The following is a 20,390-nucleotide window of genomic DNA, read 5'->3' as shown; positions in this document are numbered from 1 at the left end:
TTATAATTCATCTGGGTTTTTATCAAAAAATAAAAGTCTTAAGTATGGTCATGTTGTTGGGATTGTTGGAGACAGACTCAGGTTAAAGGGACTAGACACCAGATTGTCCCAATATTGGCATATACAGTATTTCCTCAAAACAAGCTAGTATGTGATTGTAAATACATAATTTAACATGATTTAATAAATATGGCAATAATTATATCGTCTCACATGCTGTCTCATCTGAGCTTCTGTGTTTAAAAATAGTGCAATGGATTTTCTGAACACCTTGCAAGTCATATGATCGTTTCACTCACTTGCCTGTCAAAACTGGTAAATGATAATGCCAACACGCTGTCATTTTCAGCAGTGGTTATCTTTTTCTGATGTGTAACAAGTCTGACAAACAACTGAGAAACATTTGGCCGGAATTGGCTTATGGTTCTTTTGAGATGAAATAAAATCAAGTTTAAATTTAAAAAATCATTAAACGTTGTTACTGTCTGAGTGACATTTTAGATTTAGGATGTAGATTTCCTTATTTTATTGTTTATACAAACTTGTGAAATGGTCACAAGTTCTTTACATTTGCTGGATTTATGATTGTGCTTTGATGAAACTGTATTTTCCTTTTTTGTTTTACAAAAAAGATGGAAATTTAATAATTATGATAAATTTAATGATGTTTATATTATTGCAGGATTCAATCCTTGAGCATTACAGCGAGAATGCGGAGAACTATAACACTTCTGTACAGGATCTTCAAGAATTAAGATTGGTAAAGACATGAATTACTATGCTCTTTTCCTTCCCCAGTGTTCTCTAAATATCTTAAATTTTGAACTATGATCTAATATGCCATGTTTTGTAGTATTATGCCAAAGCTGCAAAAAATGCAAGCTGTAACATAAAAGAGTTACATTAAAAGATATTGACTTGAATCTTGGTACATGTGTAAGCTACAATTATATGCACCTTTGTGAAAGGGCTGAAAATTAATTATGAAATTATGATTGTTTGGGATAAGTGTACAACGTTGCCACTGTGATCTTGTTTCCCGTCATTTTATAAATCAGCAGTACTTCCAGTACCTTTTGACCATTCATTTCTTTATTGTGTATATAACTATTTTATCCTCCTGATATTGCAGGCGTTGCGGTATCCACAAAGGAACACATCTGGAGTGGAACTTCTGATGGAATACTACAATCAGCTCTACTTTCTCGAGAAACGCTTCTTTCCGCCTGACAGACGAATACCCATCATGTTTCATTGGTAAAGAGAAATGGGTTTATTTGGAGATCTGGTATTGTCTTGAATGGAAGATATAGAAAATATTCTGCCAGTTTTGTTATTAATTGTTTTCGAAACAAAATGTTTATGGTCTTTGCCTTGGTATCAACATTTTAGTTATCATTGGCTCTTTCTATAAGCCTTGTTACACAAATTTGATATGAGATTATGTATTATTTGATAAACTGGTTATGTGGTTTGGATTTTGAAACAACAACTTCAGGACAAAGTTGGCATGATCTTGCTTCTCTAATGGTTCAGAATTCAAAATATGAGGTATGTTTTTTGAATTCCATACAAGTTTCAACCCCCTTTTTCCAATGATGGGAACCATTCAGTAACATTTGTTTAACAGATTTGCCATGAGATATAATGCCATCAACTTCGAGATATAATGCCATCAACTTATTGTAAAGGTATGATTCCCTGACTGGTGTGCCTAACATCCAGAAAACCCTGACGTTTGAGAAGGGAAGTGTCATGTTCAACATCGGCGCCTTATATACACAGATTGCTTGTAAACAGGTAGTTCAGGAGAAGTATAGATTCAATAAGTTATTTTTCTTGTGCTTGTTTGAGACAGAATCATTCTGTGAAAACAACCATTTTTTGGCCTTACGAAATATTAACCACTGTTAGCCATTGGTTGTCCTTTTTGTGTTAAAACATTTTAATAGATTTATTTGTTGGGTGCTATTAACTAGTTATATTCCCTTTTAAATTTCCTGAGTTAAGTTATTGTTTTTTTGCTCAAATACTTTGGTGTCAATATCAAATCATTTTTTTTTTATCAAACATACCTGTCTGGAGCTGGAAAGAATAAATCTTAACGGCTGTTTTACCAAGAATCCTTGGAGTGATTTTCAATAGAGCTGCACTGTACAAAATCACTCTTAGGATTTTAGCTGAACGACCCCCTGATATTTTTTTCCCCTTTTTTTACATGGACTTCATTTCAATACTCACACATTTAATTCGAAATAATTATAATATTACAGTCGAAACTCACTAAACCGGACAAGGTCCGGACTGGGCAAAATTTCCGGTTTAGTGAGGATTCCGGTTTAGTGAGGATTTGATGTACGGAGTAAGTTTACTAAAAATTTAAACTGAGTGAACCTTTAAAGGGAAGTTGAAAACTGGAATTAAATAAAAACACATAATTTAACGTAATTAACACGAATTTAATGCTTGTTAAGTATGTTTGATAGTTTAATTAACGCACCACTCTAATTTGATTCAATCATAGAAGTCTTTAGAAATAAAGGAAACTTGAAACTTTAGATAAAACAACCCTCCAAAATGATCACTTAATAACACTTATTTTCTGCAACAAACAAATGAATGGTTCAATTAATTTTCTTTTCACAAGTTTGATTATCGCGCGACATCACAGGTGCAATATTTAACAACGCACCGGCTGTCAAAACAAAGTGACACGCGCTTCGCGAATTCCTAATACACAAAATCATTTTGACATGTTTGAACAAATATACGTCCGGTTTTGTGAGGTAAAATTACGTTGACAACTAACACATTTTCTCGATTTTTTTGTCCGGTTTCCGGAATTCCGGGGTTCCGGTTTTGTAGGGATTTTTTTACATTGAAAATAGAAGGGAAAAACCGGGACTCTGAAAAATGTCCGGTATTCCGAGGATTCCGGTTTTGTGGAGATCCGGTTTAGTGAGTTTCCACTGTATTTCTATGCTATTTTATATTTGTATCACATATTTTGTATTATGCACACACACACTCAAGCACATTCTCCCGTCTCATACACTCACATGTAGACATTCTGTCAATCTAAAATTGGTGTCCCCTTTGTAAAAGTTTGTCTTTATGTGAGATACACATATTAGCATTAAAATTGCACAAGCCAGGGTAAAATTTTCAGTCAAAGATGCTTTCTTTTGTTTTAAAGTTAATTTATAGTGTGTCTTATTTTATTTAGGATCGGCACACCAAGGAAGGTCTACTGTTAGCAATACGGAATTTTGAGTTGGCAGGAGGAGCATTTCGCTACCTACACAACCACTTCACTCATGCGCCTTCCATGGATATGCAACCCCAGACACTTACCATGCTCGTACAACTAATGATGGTAAGAAATGTAATGTCTTTAAGCAAGGATTTCTGGGATTAAGGGTATGTTAATGTCATACTTTTTGACTCTCTTTGATTGTAAGAAAAAAACATCCTTAATATTACTACGATCAGTGTCAAACTGTATCTGTTTTTTCATTGAAATATGTTAGACTACCTTCTTAAAAATGTAGGCCAAAGTCATTTCCAGTGTTTTTAAAATAAAAATATCAAAGAAAAGAGAGAAATACATTGATAACTTTCAAAAGCAATTCAAGTATAATGATTCATGTGTTAACTTGAAACATGATTCCCGAAACTCGCATGAATATTGTGGATAATATGTAGATTCAATTAGCAATACGTTTTTGTGTATCCCTTTTTGTGAACTGCTGTGCAGACTACCATGCTTATAATAAAGGTAGAATCACATTATGTTCTCCTGGAAGTGTCGAACGCTGTGCTTTGAAAATATCACTTCTGATTATCACTACAAAACCAGTCACGTTTAAAAACTGATATTTTATTAACTTATTTTATCAAATATAAAACATGCATAAAAATATGAACATATCGTAATAACAAGTAAATCAAGTCAAATCAAACTATATATGTTTGTTTAATTTCTACATTTCATAGTGACTATTTGCCATAACACTAGCACATATAAGATGCCTGTTTTAGTAATTTGCTGTAACAACATTTTTTGTTTGTTATGGGCACCTGTTTTTTTTGGCAATTTTTTGTTCACATACCACTATAATTGCAATCCCTTCATAACAAATTTAATGTTTATCGTTATAGCAGTTTTGTAGGAAACAAAATCCAGAAATTTAGATAACTATTCTATTCATAATATATTAATCACATGAAATTACATATGTATAAAGGGAAACATTTTTTATCAACATTTATTTTTTATTGCCTAGACAAGACATATTTCCTCGAGGGGAACACCTTGCGGAACATTCTCTTGACCAGAGGCATCTTTTTGCGGTTAAGTACACTCAAGTCTCTCTCGCTGTAGCAGAGCTGTCCCCTGAAGAGGCGGGCATTGCTGGAGTAGTAGATGAACCCCTTCCTCATGCTGTGGTTCAGACTTGATATGCTTGTGTTAGCTGTTGAGGTGTTGGATTCAAGATTCTTCTCCTCGTCCTCATCTGTGACGTAACCATCACTCTCTTCCCCGGGTTCAACTGCTAGGATTGATGCATAACTATGTTCCAGTTCACTTGTTTCACATTCATCATCGCTATCTGCACTGGTTTTGTTCATATTTTCCAAACTCTCAAGAATGTGTTCCAGCTCTGACTCATATGTACTTGCAAAACTGACACTGTCAGGTTCTTTGTCATTTTCATTGTCAAGCAGACTTTCTTCCAATAGATTGTTCTTACTACCACTATCTTTACGTTTAAGTTCAGCCTGTTCATCATCAGAATCATCATCCAAATCACTGTCTATCTCAGCATAATCATGACTCTCAGTGTCACTTACAGCACCATCACAAATTTCCATATCAGTGTTTTGACCCATCTCACCAGTCACTTTTTCCTTAGTAAATTTAGATCCAGTTTCAATATCAAAGTCAAAGTAATATGTCACAACCAGTTTCAATCTTTCGGCAACCTCAGATACACAGAAATTCACTTCAGTTCGCATGTGTTCACATTTCTTTTCCAGAGTACTCCCAGTAGCCTCAATATTGTCACAGGCTTTAACATTACAACAGGCATGGTCACAGTTAACTCCTTTTGGAATATCATAAATTAATCCACTCTCAGTGTCAGCCAGGTATGATATAATGTCTGTACCATTTGGGCTCGGCTCAGGTGTGATGGCATCAAGTGGTTCACTGTAGTGAGAAAACTCTCCGCTACCGTGTGTGTTATGTGTTACATCCTGACTCGGTTCTGATGAGCTGTCTCTGGATCCTTCTGTGCTGCATGGCTGCAGGTCAGTGTTCGGCATCTCGTCAATTTGGAGGACATCTGCCCTGCCCCCTATGGAGACCTCGTCTAGACTGTCATCACTCATAGAAAAATCTGTCAGTCTCATGTAACGCATCTTGCTGCTTTGTGCCTGTGAGTTTCTGAATCGTGAAATGAAAGAACATTTATATAAGATTATTTTTAGGAAGATGTTTGTACTCAAAAAATAAACACATGAAGATGTAAAAAATTATCTTCTGTTCAATAAGTTAATAGAACTGTATGCTTCAGCACAATATCCATTATGCAAGTTGATAGTTATAAAACACACTCAGTGAAAAATTATACAAATGCTGTATTACCCTCACACTTTTATCCTGCTTTCTTCTCTAGAATTCGATTAATAAAATCCTTTTTTTTATAAAACACCAAGTGGCTCAAGAATAAATCCAGATTATGTTTCTGTGAGAGAATGAAATAACAACAATTCTCTTTGTCCCTTTTGACTTCTTTGTGGGTGTTTTTAATATAAAACCTCTTATATAACTTGCACAGTAGGAAGTCAATGTTTAGATTTCCATTTTATCTAGTTGTCTCACACATTTTTGTCTACAAAACAAATATTTTATCAGATTTAGACAAACTATTGCTGGTGTTTCAATGATAATTTCACAGTCTGTCAATAAATGCAGGCGCCTGCTTTTAGCCTATAGGCATTTTCATTGTTTTTTAATTGCAAAAATATTTCATAAATCAGATTGTAAATTAATATGGACAGTAAGCTGAAAAGTATCTTTCATCCCTTGGGGTAAATCTAAGAAATGTGCATACCTGGCTAATTAGTCAACAAATCAATTAAATGTTTGTCATTAATGTATATATATTTTCAGGAAAAATATAACGCTAATGTGTATCTGAATAGCAGGGTTGAAAACATGTGGTATCAGATTTGAAACAATTTGACCAAAACTTGGCTTGGTGATCTTATTTATGCTATATTGTTGCAATTAAACCAAAAATGTTGTTTGTTCAATAATATGCTTAATTACATTACACAGTATTTGCTCACATTTTCCATAAAATATGATCCTCAATTTAATCAAGTAAAACAGTGTCATAATGGGACCCCATAAAATTACCAGATGAAATCCCTTGGATGGGTTAGAGTTATGTTTAAGTTTAAAATTGACTTCAATTAAGCTATTAGAATCTCAAATAAGCTACCAGTGTTTGTTGCTAGAAAGTTTAACCAAAACCATCCAGAGTTATTGCACTTCAATTGTTGAAAATGCATTTTCTTATGTTTCATATGTTCTCTTTCGGTGTCAAAAAACTAAATGTATGAGAAAGATTTATTTGACAAATCTTAAAATATTTTTGTTCAGAATGTCAGGTGAGGTAGTAGTTTGGTATTATAGTTGGCTAATTTTGTATCTGACACAACGTAACATACACATAAATATACCAGATGTAGACTGATTTTTCAATAATAATATCACAAGGTTTCTGTTTAATGGCTTGGAGGTATTCATTAAAGACTGAAGTCCTGAAGAGCCATTTTTTTTATCAATATTTAAAAATGGCAATTTGTCAAATCATTTTTATTCCAACCATTTGGGAAATAGGACCAAGGCTTGATTTGGAAAATGCCATTTTTCATAGCCAAAGTGGTTAAGGCTTAAATGGTAGCATTGACTCAATTCCAAAATACAGTTCGATGATTTTTTTTAAGACATACTCAGAATTTGAACACAAATTTGGAAACCACCTAATGGTTACTGTGGTGAACAGACTTGTCATTATGATCAATTTTGTGACTAGAAAAGACCTTTGCGTGCCACCAGAACACAGCTTTACTTTAGGCAAATCATTTCAAAAAATGGCAATTCCAGAAATGTAACGTTAAAATAATTGAGAAATGAGTATATATCTAGTCTCGTATGATATGTGATAAATTCCCCAGGTTCACACAAGGCTTAATAAAAAAGAAAAAAGAAAATACATGGGAAATACTAACAAAATTCCAATCTGGTCCACTGACTTTCTATATGCTAATGAGGCAGATAAGTGGGCAATGGCATCAATGTTGTTATGTTAATTGAAAAATCGCTGATGTTTTTGTAAAACCCAATTTTTTTGTGTATGACAAAATGAAATCTGGCAACTTAGGAGAATTTGAAGCTAGAACTCTTCAGCAAATGTTGACAAGTACTAAAATTTCATTTTTAAGGCCACATTTTCCCATTTAAATAAGCGTCAACAGCTTTGTTGTTGCATGATTTTGTAATGATGTTCTGCAGATTTTTACTTTCATGATGAAGCCATTTGGATATGCATAAAGATAAATAAATGTACATCACTAAAACATATTGAGACCATATCCTCTAGCGGGATAATATCCCCTGATATTCTGACACATCTCCTGGTCCCCGTCCCAGAATTTATTTATTTTTTAAAACATCCTCAAGGCTGACAGTGGCAAGCATCTGTCCATGAAGGAACATGATGACTAAGTCCAAAAATTGATGTAATAAGAGTGTGTTTCTGTATTTATTCCTATATCTCAAATATAGATATTGCGCAAAATTTCGCTGCAAAAAAATCCCCTGGTGTTATATCAAAATCACATGGAATTCAGACCAGCAATAACAATGTACAATCTTTTATACTGGTTAATGGTCTTATGGATTTAGAGCAACTTTTTTTTATATTCTAGAAAATATACAATGGTGCACTAAAAGGATAATTTGATTTTTATGCACAATAAACCCCAAACATCATGATTATGCTTTCATTGGCATAAATTTCCAACCACTTGCTTGTTAAAAAGCACCGGTATTGGATTAAATCATTATTATTAAGTATTGTATAGACAATTTACCAATTAGTGCTTGAAATAACACTGACACTAGCACTTAACCACCCCCAACACCATATATTTTGACAGAATGTGTACTATTAAACAATGTTAAAAAAAATCTTAATTAAAAATTCAAATAAGTTGAATGTAACCACTGTGTATTCGATTAAGTGAACAAATCTCATGTATGTGTACAAACAATGCAGTGAATAACAAGACCAAGTGGATTCCTGAAATTATAAACCATTCAGCTTCACCTTTATTGGAAGTTGCCGTCTGAGATGGTACAACCATGCTTTGTAAAACAGTCATGTGTCAATAAAAGAAAGAAATAAGGTAACATTGAAAAGGCATATCCGAATTGGTGTTTGCCATATACCATGGATCTCTCAATAGATGTTTCTCCTTTGACATCTTAAATCCTTTTCGGGCACAAACAATTTTAACTACATGTTATTCTCATTTGTAGCCTTTTGAGCTCACAAAATCCCCGCCCCCAGGACAAAATCCCTCCAGCTCATTTTGGTATAGATGGACATAATCCCCCCATCATCAACTTCAATTTAACTAAACATCCCTCTTCACTTCAGTAATTGATTAACAAGTCAAGTCAACAGTTTAACTCAATTGAGATTAAATAAGGTAACTGTGAGATTTACAATAAAATTCTTCTTTGGAAGACAAACATATTGAACACAGGATTAACATGCCATATTTACAAACATAATAATTGTTAATTATACGTGCTGGTTGTTGCTTATATCGGAAAAAATGATTACCCTGTACTTGTAGCAGGCACGCTGCGGATTGTCAATCTAAGGTTCAATATTGTGTCTGATAATCATTTGCAACTTACAAAGAGGGTACATATGTACATGAGGTATATTCATTACATTTCATTCTAACATAATATGTATATCAATTAAGAAATTTCCTTACCTGGTTGTGGAAGTAATTGGATTACAATAGTGAATATGTTTATCTCTGCACTTTCAGACACTAATCATAAATGATGCAGGACCAAAAATTTGTATGTTTAAATAATATTAGAGAGAAATTGAAGCCAGAAATGTGACAAGCTGTCAATTATATGGCCCCTAAAAGACAATAGCTTGGCTCCTGTTTTTCATAGCTTGGCTAATTGACTAGTGCTGGTGCCAATCACAGCTTTTGAAGTTGACAAGTGTCAATTAGGGGTGATATGGGGCTGGATGGGGTGCATTGTTAGGGTGTTATAATCAAAGCTGGTGTCAATTAGGGGTCATAAATGGGCTCAGTTGTTTGGATTGATTGGCATGCTTTTATATTGTTTAAGCAAATAAAGGATTTGATTTGATCTGATAAAATGATGTCTTTGAAGGGATTAATTCAAGAGTTAACATATAATTTAGAAAGAAAACAACATTCTACAATTTTTTTTTCTGTACACAAACTCAATTCAAATGATACCAATATAATACATGGTCAAAAGGCATTTAAAATTCACATATTATTGGGTTAGATACCTTTAGAGGCGGAGCCATGCTTGAAACATTTATATTTGTTGTTCAAGTGCCTTGAAAGTAGGAGTGGGCTAAAATTTGTGATTTTTTTTATCAAATTGTCATTCCATTTTTATTTCACTGCTTATTCCCCATAGATACCACCAGATAGCATAAAATAAACCACTATACCAAATGAAAAAATATGACCATGGTTATATTTCAATATCTCCCTGTATATTTCCAGTCTCAGGCCCAGGAGTGTGTGTACGAGACAGTGTGTCTAGGTGGACTGGCCCCGGGGGTGGACCAATGTTCGCTAGCAGCACAGGAGGCTGCCATGGTAACTGTGAAGTTATTTTTTCCAAAAAATGTGGTCAATGATTCTCATCTTCCTCTTTATTGTTGGCATGGGTTCAGATTTTTGTTTTGTAATTAAAAAACTGTTGGGGGAAATGTTTTATCTAAATCAGTCCCAACATTATAAGAAAGTGATGTCAATTGCATGCCATATTATTAGAGACATAAAGGGTTCTTAAAATTGTTGTGTGATACTCTAAACTTGTCTGTTCCACTCCATATTTGTGGACATTAAGGACCATGATTTATTATTTTACTCACAGTTTGTTTTAACTTTATAACGTAGCATAATTGCGGACAATACATAGTATAACATAAATTTTATTTTGATTCAAGCTTATACAGCTTATCATCATACTGGGGGATGGAATAAAGTTAAAAAAAAATGTTAATAACATGACCAGTCAGGGTCTGCTGTGTTTCTCTAGATGGTCTGTAATGTTTCGAAATATGATCTGTTATGTCCATGGTCTGTTATGTCCATGGTCCATTATGTCCATGGTCCATTATGTCCATGGTCCATTATGTCCATGGTCCGTTATGTCCATAATTCTTGTGGTGTTTTCTATTCTGGTGACATTTAGTAATGTTACAGGTATCTCACATGTATGGTGACACCGGGAGTTTGATGTCGGGCGAGCATGTTAAAGACTACATTCCCTACAGTTGGCTGTCTATGGCCCAGGTGAAGAGGGAGTATTATCGTGCATTGGCTTATCAGCACATTGCAGATGCCTTGCTGGACGAACCTGGTGGGTAAAAGCTTGTTCAGGGATAAGATTTCATTGGATCAAATGGGTTATGGGACCAGAAAAAAATTAAAAGAATTTTATTTTTGACTAAAAAAATATTTGTTTGCCTTTGGTTGTTACCATTTTTGTTGTTAGTTTGACACTCTCGTTCGACCCTGAGGGTGCATCAACCCCTTTGGACACCTTATGTGCCACCCAAACCCTTTGCCAAAACTACATGTTTAAGGGCTTTTTAGAGGGAAAAATGCACATAAACCAGAAATAATAGAGCGTCTGTCTTTCATTCTGTTCTTCCTTCCATACAGTGTGCCTGAACCATTACTCCATCTGCCATTTTTTTGAGTTTATTGGCATACTATTGTCCAGAGCATGAATGAAAAAGTCTTTTACAGATATACTTCAAACTTTATATACATTAATTATCCATATATTATATATTATTATATAGATCTCAGTTGGGATAAGTGCACTGCACATGAACCATAACTGTTGGTGCAGTATGTTTTGAGTTATTGTCCATTGTATAATTGTAATCCTTTGTCGTGAGTTGATACTGTCCGTTATTAAGTGGGGGATATGGCAGTCTGTGGCTTCCTTTCTTATACATTTTCTTTTACTTCCCTTTATTACTTGATATGTTTTGAGGTATTGACTTCAACTGTACAAAAGAAACAATTTTTATGTTTGGTCAACTGAATTAAAAACTTATTTCCCTGATCTTATAGTCTAGTACTGTATGCTATATGTTGCATATAGAAGGACCGTTGACTTAAACATTTCTTGAAGATAAGAATGATCCGTGTGCAATAATTATATACACAGAGAATGAATTATTTGAGTCAACATTCCTTGAAATTGTTTGGAAGAGATTTAACTAGGGAAATGTGGATTTTACGAGAGGGGATTTTTCCAGTTTCATTCCTGGACAGGATCATAAATGCTTTATAACTAGAGCTTTAGTGGACATAAATAACTTAAATGCGATCAAAAGTGAATGAAGTCTAATATGATTTCAGACAGCATAGACTCCACAAAGATAATAGAGCTCATGTTGTGCCTATCCAGTGAAGAGGATGACGATGTCCCAGATGTCAAAGTCCCCCAGACGTTTGATGACAGGAAGCAGCTTGGTGGGTTGAGTTAGTTAAAAAATATGGTTGAGTTCGTATAAGTGACTGTCAAAGTAGTCACTTGTAGCAGTCTCTTTTTAAGAAAAACAATATTTTGCCTTCATGATGATGACAGGTGGTGCCATTATTGTGAGAAAATGCATTCACATGAAACAAAGTAAACATATTGTTAGTCAATGCTAATGATTTTTGTGAAGCAAGGGCAATAAATCTTGCTTCAAAGGTTATTGAGTTATGTCCCTTTATCAGCTGAGGGGATCATAATCTGTTTCCATATATCATTTATTTAATTGCATACATTTAATGTTGCATTCCTATGTTGGATATTACTGGTGAACTAAATCTTTAAACTTAATCAGATAAGCGACGACTTTCTGTACTGCGGGTCTAAAGATTAGTGTCTTTTGTCTTTCATGTTAAAATTATGTTACAAAATTCCCTCCAGACCCCCCTAACTTATTGGGGAAGGTTGTCCTAATGTTGAATGTATTATATCTATCATGTAATGAAGAACACTTTGTAATCAAATTACTTAATAAATAGATTGAATCTTGATTTTTGAATCCTAAAATCAACACCTATCAATAGTTTGAAAAGTGTGATTCTTGTTTGATTGTTGTTACATTTGTTAAAATGGAAGCATCAACTTGAGTTTTAACCACTATAAATAGTGCATGTTGCTATCAAAGTTGGGCTCTGAATTTGGAAATATGAATAACCATCTAAACAAAATGTAGAACTATAAGGTGTATTTCTTCTCCAGCCAAGGCCCATCTAGCCGAGTCCCTGATGTGCCATGAGGAAGCGCTACGTCTACATGACATGTGTCGTCAGATGCGGAAGGTCGACACCTTCCTCTCGATTCTCAAAAGAGCCCATGATAGGTATAAGAAGTTTGCATTAACAGGTTATCCGGATATCACGCAAGTATTCGGATACCAAAATGGGTATTCAAATATTCGTTAAGAATGAAAATTTCAATGAAATAGCTTAGCAGAGACATAGCAATTGTTATAGAACTTTTCAGATGAAATAATTCAGGTCATCAACAGTGTCTGTCGGGAAGCGGGTATGTGTCACAAATCGTCTGCTTATTGGGTGTTTGCACAAGGCGTGATATTGTGTCCTTGTGCAGCACTCTGTGAAGTTCTATGACCTTGTTTACAATGACAAGTGTTATTTTATGATCTCAGATGTGCTTAATTGGCACTAATTGATCATTAATCCGTAGGAATTGATCGTCCAATCACAAGATAAGGGTTGTGCAATCAAAGCTATTAATGACCAATCATATTTTTGATGAATATGCATGAAAAAATTATTGCTATCTGAACAATAAATACAAAAACAAATATGTTTATCTTTCACTTTTCAATCAAATTTCCACCATTTTGCATCTTGTAATTGTGTTTTGAATACATGAATAAATACTGAATAGGAAATAAATCATTTATATATTTGATAAATAAAAACAGTACACGCATGTAAATAAAGAAAAATCAGACCGTCTTTTTGTCTTCTTATCTTTTCTGCAATTATATCTTTCATTACAAAACACCGCAGAAATTGTAGGTATTGCATTATATCAAACAATGTAATGAAATAAAATTACAATCAACTATCAAATAATCAAAGCGTCATTTAACATGAAACCTGCTGATAAATAACAAACTCGAAAGCATGTGGCAGTAACCAAGCAACCACCTCGGCCGAAGTGACTATCAAATTCGCGAGGTGTTTATGTGGTTTTCATCACTAATGACGTAAAATAAGTTGTTTAGCTTTGATTATAACATTATAAATTATTAAGACTGAGAAAGAATGAATGAAATTGCCCTATGACGAATTATAAATTAAGTGGACAATTATGTCAAATAACAGAAGGTGGGTGACATATAATAGGAAATTTACATATTATGAAAACAATTTGATACAAGTATCCGGATAGTATTTGAATACTTGATACGAATATCCGGATACCGATGTGGTATCCGGTTTCCATCCCTAATTTTTAAGATTGTTAGAAGTACTTAGGCAAACCTATAAGGTCATGCGACTGAGTCTTTATTGCAAGTCCTACTATCATTCTCCATTACTTATTAAACACTGTCAACTTATCTATTTTAAATGAAAAATTAAAACAAAAACTTATTTAAAACCTGGTGATCTATCATGGGAAGTCTGCCATCTAACCTAGCAACGAACATATCAATTACTTCCAGACCACACACATTTAGAAGTTGTATGTTCCATATATATATACCAGATTTGCCTGGACTTCAGAAAAAACAGTTATTGTAATTTGCATATTTCTATAAATAGTATGATAAGGCAGATTTTATATTTCATTAACATATGTTATTACTTCATTTTTCATTTTACATATATTAAATAAACATGTTAATTGCAGTGACGTTTTTAAAAAAAACAGAAACAGTGAAGAAGTTATTCAAGAAAGGGTCTTTATTAATTTAAAATCAAAAATTTAGTATTTTTCTCACAAATTAATACACAGTTTTTTGGGTTCCATCCAAGAAATTACATGGGATTACATAATGAACTTATAAATAATCATGTGGGATTTTATTATCTCTATTTCTGGATCAGCTAAAAATATATGGTGTAATGTATTATATGATATCATAGACAAGAGGATCCCTACCAAACATGTACTTTTGGTCAGGATTAATTTTTACATGCCTTTAAATTGGTCCCTTGTCAAAGATGCTATCATTCAGAGCATTTGTCACATACTGTAATGGCTTTAGTTAGACATTGTACACGGACAGAAGATAACTTATATTGTTTTCAGTACCCCGGTATCAGAAAGTTCAAAGGTCAAGGTCACTGTCAATGTTGTGGGCAAACTTTGTCTGAATGTTGTGAAGTTACAGCTGTACTGCTTAACATAGACGTCCTCAGCCGAGTGCCCATCTGCAACTGGGTGTTTCGCCCCTTATCCCCTTACACCCTCTAGATGGCGGGGCAGGTAGTGGTGATCAGTCACTATCTCGTCTATGTTGGCTTCCAAGTCGGTTCGTTGCGTCGTAGCCAGAGCCAACTGGACCCCCTCTCTGCAGCTCTCCCAGGAGCGTGGACGGCGGTCTTCCTGACTTGTCCCGTGATGCCCACAACTCCCAGCATTTTCCACACTGACTGTGATGGAAAGCCTCTGCATCCAACTTACACTGGGAAGAGCCACGTCTTCCAACCCCTCCCTCTACATGTGTCTACCAAGTCTTGGTATTTTCCCTTCTTCAGTTCGTATGCCTCCTCACATCTCTCTTCCCAGGGTTCTGTTAGCTCCACCAGTACAACCAGCTTTGGAGACCTGGACCAAAGTACTATGTCTGGCCAAGGGTGGTATGGGCCACTTCCTCTGGAAACTTCAACTTTTTCCCCAGGTCTACCAACATGTCCCAGTCTTGCGATTCTTGTAGGATGCCGCTACACATTGTTGTTGTCCGCTTCTTCTCCCCTTGTCTTACAAAGCTGATTAACTGGGGGCCTGTCTGTTTCAAGGGTCTCTTTTTTCTCCTCTCATTTTCTAAGACATTTGCCATCTCTCTTTGAACCTGGTCATGCCGCCAGGTATACCGCCCTTGCGCCAAAGCTATTGGGCTAGAAGGTAGTATATGCCGCAGCGATCCGGAATTCTCACACAGAAAGCAGGAAGGGTCTTCTAATAACTTCCACTGATTCAAATTGGTTGGAGTGGGTAACATGTCATACACCAATCTGAGAAGGAAACTCAGTTGAAGTGGCTGGTACCTCCATAGTTCCTGCCATGTGATTTTCCTCTCAGGTAAGTTCCACTTCGTCCAATCCCCTGGGGTCCAAGTTGTACCGCCTTTGCCGACCGTGCCTCCTCTTCTGCTCTCCGAACTTCTCCCTGAACCATGGTTTCCTTCTCTACATTATCAGAGTTCTCCCACCGCTGCTTCTTACTGATTCCCAAACCTTCTCTACCCTTGTTTGTAGTGCCTACAATATCCTTGTGTTTGAAGCTGCTTTCAGCCTGTTCTACAGCCTTGCTCACTGATCATTTCCTTTCCGTGATCATTTCTATTCCTGCTCCACTGATCTTACCATCACTTGAGTCTCTGAGTGTTAGTAGCAGACGTGTTTTAGCGACCTTGTACTCCTCGACCAGGGAGCTTTTGGGCATCTGTAGCTTTGTTGACTTGCCATAGAGTCCAATATTGGTAAAGGAAGGCGGAAGTCCAAGCCACGTTCTCAGATGCTTACTAATTGCCTGCTCCAATTTTTCAACTGTGCTGATGGGGATTTTGTTTACCATTAATGGCCAAATGAGTCTAGGCAAGAGACCATGCTGGAAGATCCATGCCTTGAACTTTCCCGGGAGTTCGGACTTGTCAATCCTCCTCAGCCCCTCTTCAATCTGCTGTTTTAGCCTGTCTTGGCTGCGGGTGTCCTTTAGTGTGGAATCAAACCACTTCCCTAAACACTTGATCGGGTTGACAAGTGAAGGGATTTCCTCATCTTGTATGTGCAGCTTGAACTTGTCAGTCACCTTGCCTTGCCTTACTTCTGAACAATACTAGCTTGAGTACCGTTTGACCTAGAAATTTTGCTGGTTGTACTTGACCAGTGGATGGTCTTTACTCCTTATTGTATTCAGGGTCAAGAGGTCACAGATCAAGGTCACAGTCAGTGTTGTTTGGAATTCATTGTCAGAGTAATAACTTCAGAATGGTTTGACTTAGGACTATGAAACTTCATTGAAAGGTAATTATTGTGTACCATCATGGCATCTCACCAATATTAATTAATTTTTGCTAAGGTCATCATTTCTATCAAGCTACTAAGTGGTCAAAACGCTGTAGTGTTTATTTTCATAAAAGCTTCATTAATGTTACCAAAAGGTGTAAATTGGACATTCTGTGAATTTCAGGAATAGTCAATCTCTTCAGCATCTGTTGAGAATGGCTCATAGACATAAATAAAGATCAGTGATTGTCCTGCCTTTTCTTAAACTCATATTTAACTTGGTACTATCAACATAGCTAAATTTAACGGCATTGAAACTCTTGATTGGCAAGCCCCTTTTGTGTTGTGGCGATTAAAATCCTTTATCACCAGATTGTTGTCATGTGAGGTTGAAAGTATCACATGATGTTATTAAACTATTATTGTTTTACTATTTGAGGTTAATCTGGAGCTTGATCAACAGTAAGTCAGTCTGTGTCTGCTTCTGGTAAGGATCTTGAGATTCTATATATTCTGCAAAGTGGTTTCAAATGAGATCATGTAGGTTTAAATCTAAAAGTCTATGGACTGAGTTTTAGGTAGTCTGTTTCTGGTTAAGATCTGAGTGTCTGCTTTGCTTTTGTTTAAGAAAACAACAACTTTTGATAAACTTTAAATAATTATTTATTTGCAATTTAACTTGTATAATTGGAAGTCGTTTTTGACTCTTTAAGATACTGTTGAACGGCTGAGTGCACAGGCCTTGAACTGGTGCAGGGGTGATACACTAGTTTAGGAGATGGTGCTATTGTGTCTTGATCAGAAGGTCAAGGTCATTGCCCATGAATTTCTCCTTAAACCATCTTAATGGAATCGAGCACACATTCTGACAAAGGGTCATATACGGGGCATAATGTTTTATAAACTTCTCATATTTACATAAACATGTAGAAAGAAACTTTAAAAATGTTGTTGTTGAAAACAGGAAGGCATAAACTTAAGGTATGTGGAATGGTACATACAGGTGACATTTATCACTAACATACTAATGAACCTGATAACAGCATTCCTGGTAAATTGTTCTGTATGCAGTCATTGAAATTAGACTTTTGGATGAACAAGCCCAAATTCTTAATACTTTTGCTTGGCATCAAATTTTTGAACAAGCCCTGCTAAATAAAATTCAGAATTTGAGCAAGCCCGAAAATATTTCACCAGTGCAGGGCTAGTGGGCTTGTGTTAATTTCAACTACTGCTGTATGTCGGTTCTTCTTGGATTTTCATCTCAGGCTAGTTGGTCACGTTACCAGTTCTGCCGAATTTTAGAGTAAATTCAGGTATTTCTAGTACTATACATATTCTGTAAACAGCATGTCTAAACTGAATAACCTGGTTACTAGCAATAGGATCAAGTGTTGTCTGACTAATTTTCTTTTCTTCCATTTTAAATTGAGGCCAGTGAGACCAATTTGGTTATCCAATTTTCCGATCCACACATTCTGGACCACATATATAAAAGCTGTATTTCCAAAACTGATATACCATGATTTGCCGTGATTTTAGGAAAAATGGTTATTGTTATGTGCATATTACTACTAATTCTATGATATAAATAAAAGGCAGATTTAATTTTTATAGTTTATTCACAAATCTTATTCTTTATTTCAATTTGCATATTTGGAAATAAACATGTAAATTGTAGGAATGCTTATTACATATTATTAAAAACTAGCGAAGAATTAATTGAAGAAAATATGAAACAAAACATCATTTCTATATATAAATTATAGGATAACATGAAGGATCTTTAAATACTTATGTGGGATTTTGATTAACAGTTAAATTCTATTTTGATAAACTATATTTTTGTAACAGCTAAAAACCCATTATCGTAAACTTCAGGTTCTCTTCCAAGTTTATTAGATCATTTTCCTTGGGTCAGGGTTGGTCATAACCTTGAGGCAAACTCTGTTTGTCCTTGTCTGTTCGTCTGTCCACATGTTTTAATATTTATTCTTAATAGCTTTTAACCATCAGCATCAAACTTCAAACATGTAATTCCAGTATATACAATCACAAGTTTGATGACTCTAACATAAATATTGTCAGATTTACGACCCTTGGTAAACTTAAAAACTTTGAATTCAACAAATGTATTCACAAATTGCATGTTTTTGGAAGGAATTGAATGTATCCTGATAACATCAATATGTCACTTTGCGAAATGTAAATTGTATGGTATACATAACTCCATAACTCTGTGTCTAATTGTTACCAAACTTGCCTCCGTTTGATATGAACAGATTTTATAGTGGAAGTAAATGATGTTTGAAAGATTGTTTAATTGCAATTATAATTTATTTATATGATTTTAACACCATTATATTTAGCTGTTTATTGAGCCATTTAACTACTCATATTTTTGTGAACATTTCAGATGTGTGTCCAAGTTTTCAACTCTGGAGGAGGAAGATGACTTTTCAGAGGTGATCACGGCCCCAAGTGTCAAAGCAGCTACCCAGCAGGTGGTTGCCCCGGTAACCCCAGAGTTTGCCAAGGTCAAGGTTCATGAGTTCTTCCATAAACTGGTATGTATTCTTTGCTTAAATTTTCATTGATTTATGTTTTAATCATTTAGCTATACAGTTTTTCAAAGCGGAAAACGTTGAGGTTTTGTCATACCCTAGTTTAAGCTGTGCAAAAGTTTTACCTTGGCCATAACTCAAAATACAATCAAGATATTCAATTGAAACTTGGTACACATGTTCCAAGATACAATATGGACATATAAAGGAAGGACTCTGATTCAGTGTATGTATACTACGTGATAAATTGTGTCATAAATGCTACGTCGGAAGGCAATATTTTGCTTCTAAATGAAGACCTTAAAACAAAAGCGTCAAACTCACCTATGAAACTGAATAACTTAAGTAAGGGTTGACATATCTTGACCAAACTTGGTCTATAGAAAGAGTTTCTGGGTACCTTTCATGGGATTGCGTTTGGGGTCCCTAGGGTCAATGTCAAGGAAACTGAATTACTTTAGTTAGGGATGACCTATCATGACTAAACTTGGTCTATAGGAAGAGTTTATGGAGACGTTTCATGGGATTGTGTTTGGGGTCCCTAGGGTCAAGGTCATGGTCACTGTTACTAAAAATAGAAAAATGGTTGAAACTGAATAACTTTAGTTAGGGATGACATATCTTGACTAAACTTGGTCTATAGGAAGAGATTATGGATACCTTTCATGGGATTGCCTTTGGGGTCCCTAGGGTCAAGGTCACTGTTACTGAAAATTGAAAAACGGTTGAAACTGAATAACTTAAGTTAGGGATGACATATCTCGACTAAACTTGGTCAATAGGAAGAGTTTATGGAGACCTTTCATGGGATTGCATTTGGGGTGCCTAGGGTCAAGGTCAAGGTCACTGTTACTAAAAATGGTTGAAACTGAATAACTTTAGTAGGGGTTGGCATATCTGATCAAACTTGGTCTATAGAAAGAGTTTATGGGTACTTTTCATGGGATTGAGTTTGGGGTCCCTAGGGTCAAGGTCAAGGTCACTGTTACTAAAAATAGAAAAAAGGTTGAAACTGAATTACTTTAGTGAGGGATGACATATCTTGACTAAACATGGTCTATAGGAAAAGTTTATGGAGACCTTTCATGGGATTGCGTTTGGGGTCCCTAGGTTCAAGGTCAAGGTCACTGTTACTAAAAATAGAAAAACAGTTGAAACTGAATAACTTTAGTAAGGGTTGACATATCTTGACTAAACTTGGTCTATAGAAAGAGTTTATGGATA

The 20,390-nt window shown here is 35.2% G+C and overlaps 1 protein-coding gene across 1 annotated transcript in view; it reads left to right on the top strand.

Moving 5' to 3' along the window:
• Positions 1 to 20,390, top strand: part of LOC128243388 (rhophilin-2-like) — a 32,162-nt gene that overhangs the window by 3,949 nt on the left and 7,823 nt on the right. Inside the window, exons 5-13 of the mRNA XM_052961142.1 lie at positions 683 to 760; positions 1,133 to 1,257; positions 1,692 to 1,800; positions 3,227 to 3,376; positions 9,877 to 9,972; positions 10,585 to 10,741; positions 11,758 to 11,871; positions 12,635 to 12,755; positions 19,019 to 19,169. Coding sequence (XP_052817102.1) covers positions 683 to 760; positions 1,133 to 1,257; positions 1,692 to 1,800; positions 3,227 to 3,376; positions 9,877 to 9,972; positions 10,585 to 10,741; positions 11,758 to 11,871; positions 12,635 to 12,755; positions 19,019 to 19,169 — 1,101 coding nt within the window. The remainder of the gene's footprint in view (positions 1 to 682; positions 761 to 1,132; positions 1,258 to 1,691; positions 1,801 to 3,226; positions 3,377 to 9,876; positions 9,973 to 10,584; positions 10,742 to 11,757; positions 11,872 to 12,634; positions 12,756 to 19,018; positions 19,170 to 20,390) is intronic.

The sequence above is a fragment of the Mya arenaria genome, chromosome 8 (genome assembly GCF_026914265.1).
Source record: "Mya arenaria isolate MELC-2E11 chromosome 8, ASM2691426v1".
NCBI lineage: Eukaryota > Metazoa > Mollusca > Bivalvia > Myida > Myidae > Mya > Mya arenaria.
This window is presented reverse-complemented; position numbering and strand designations above follow the sequence as displayed.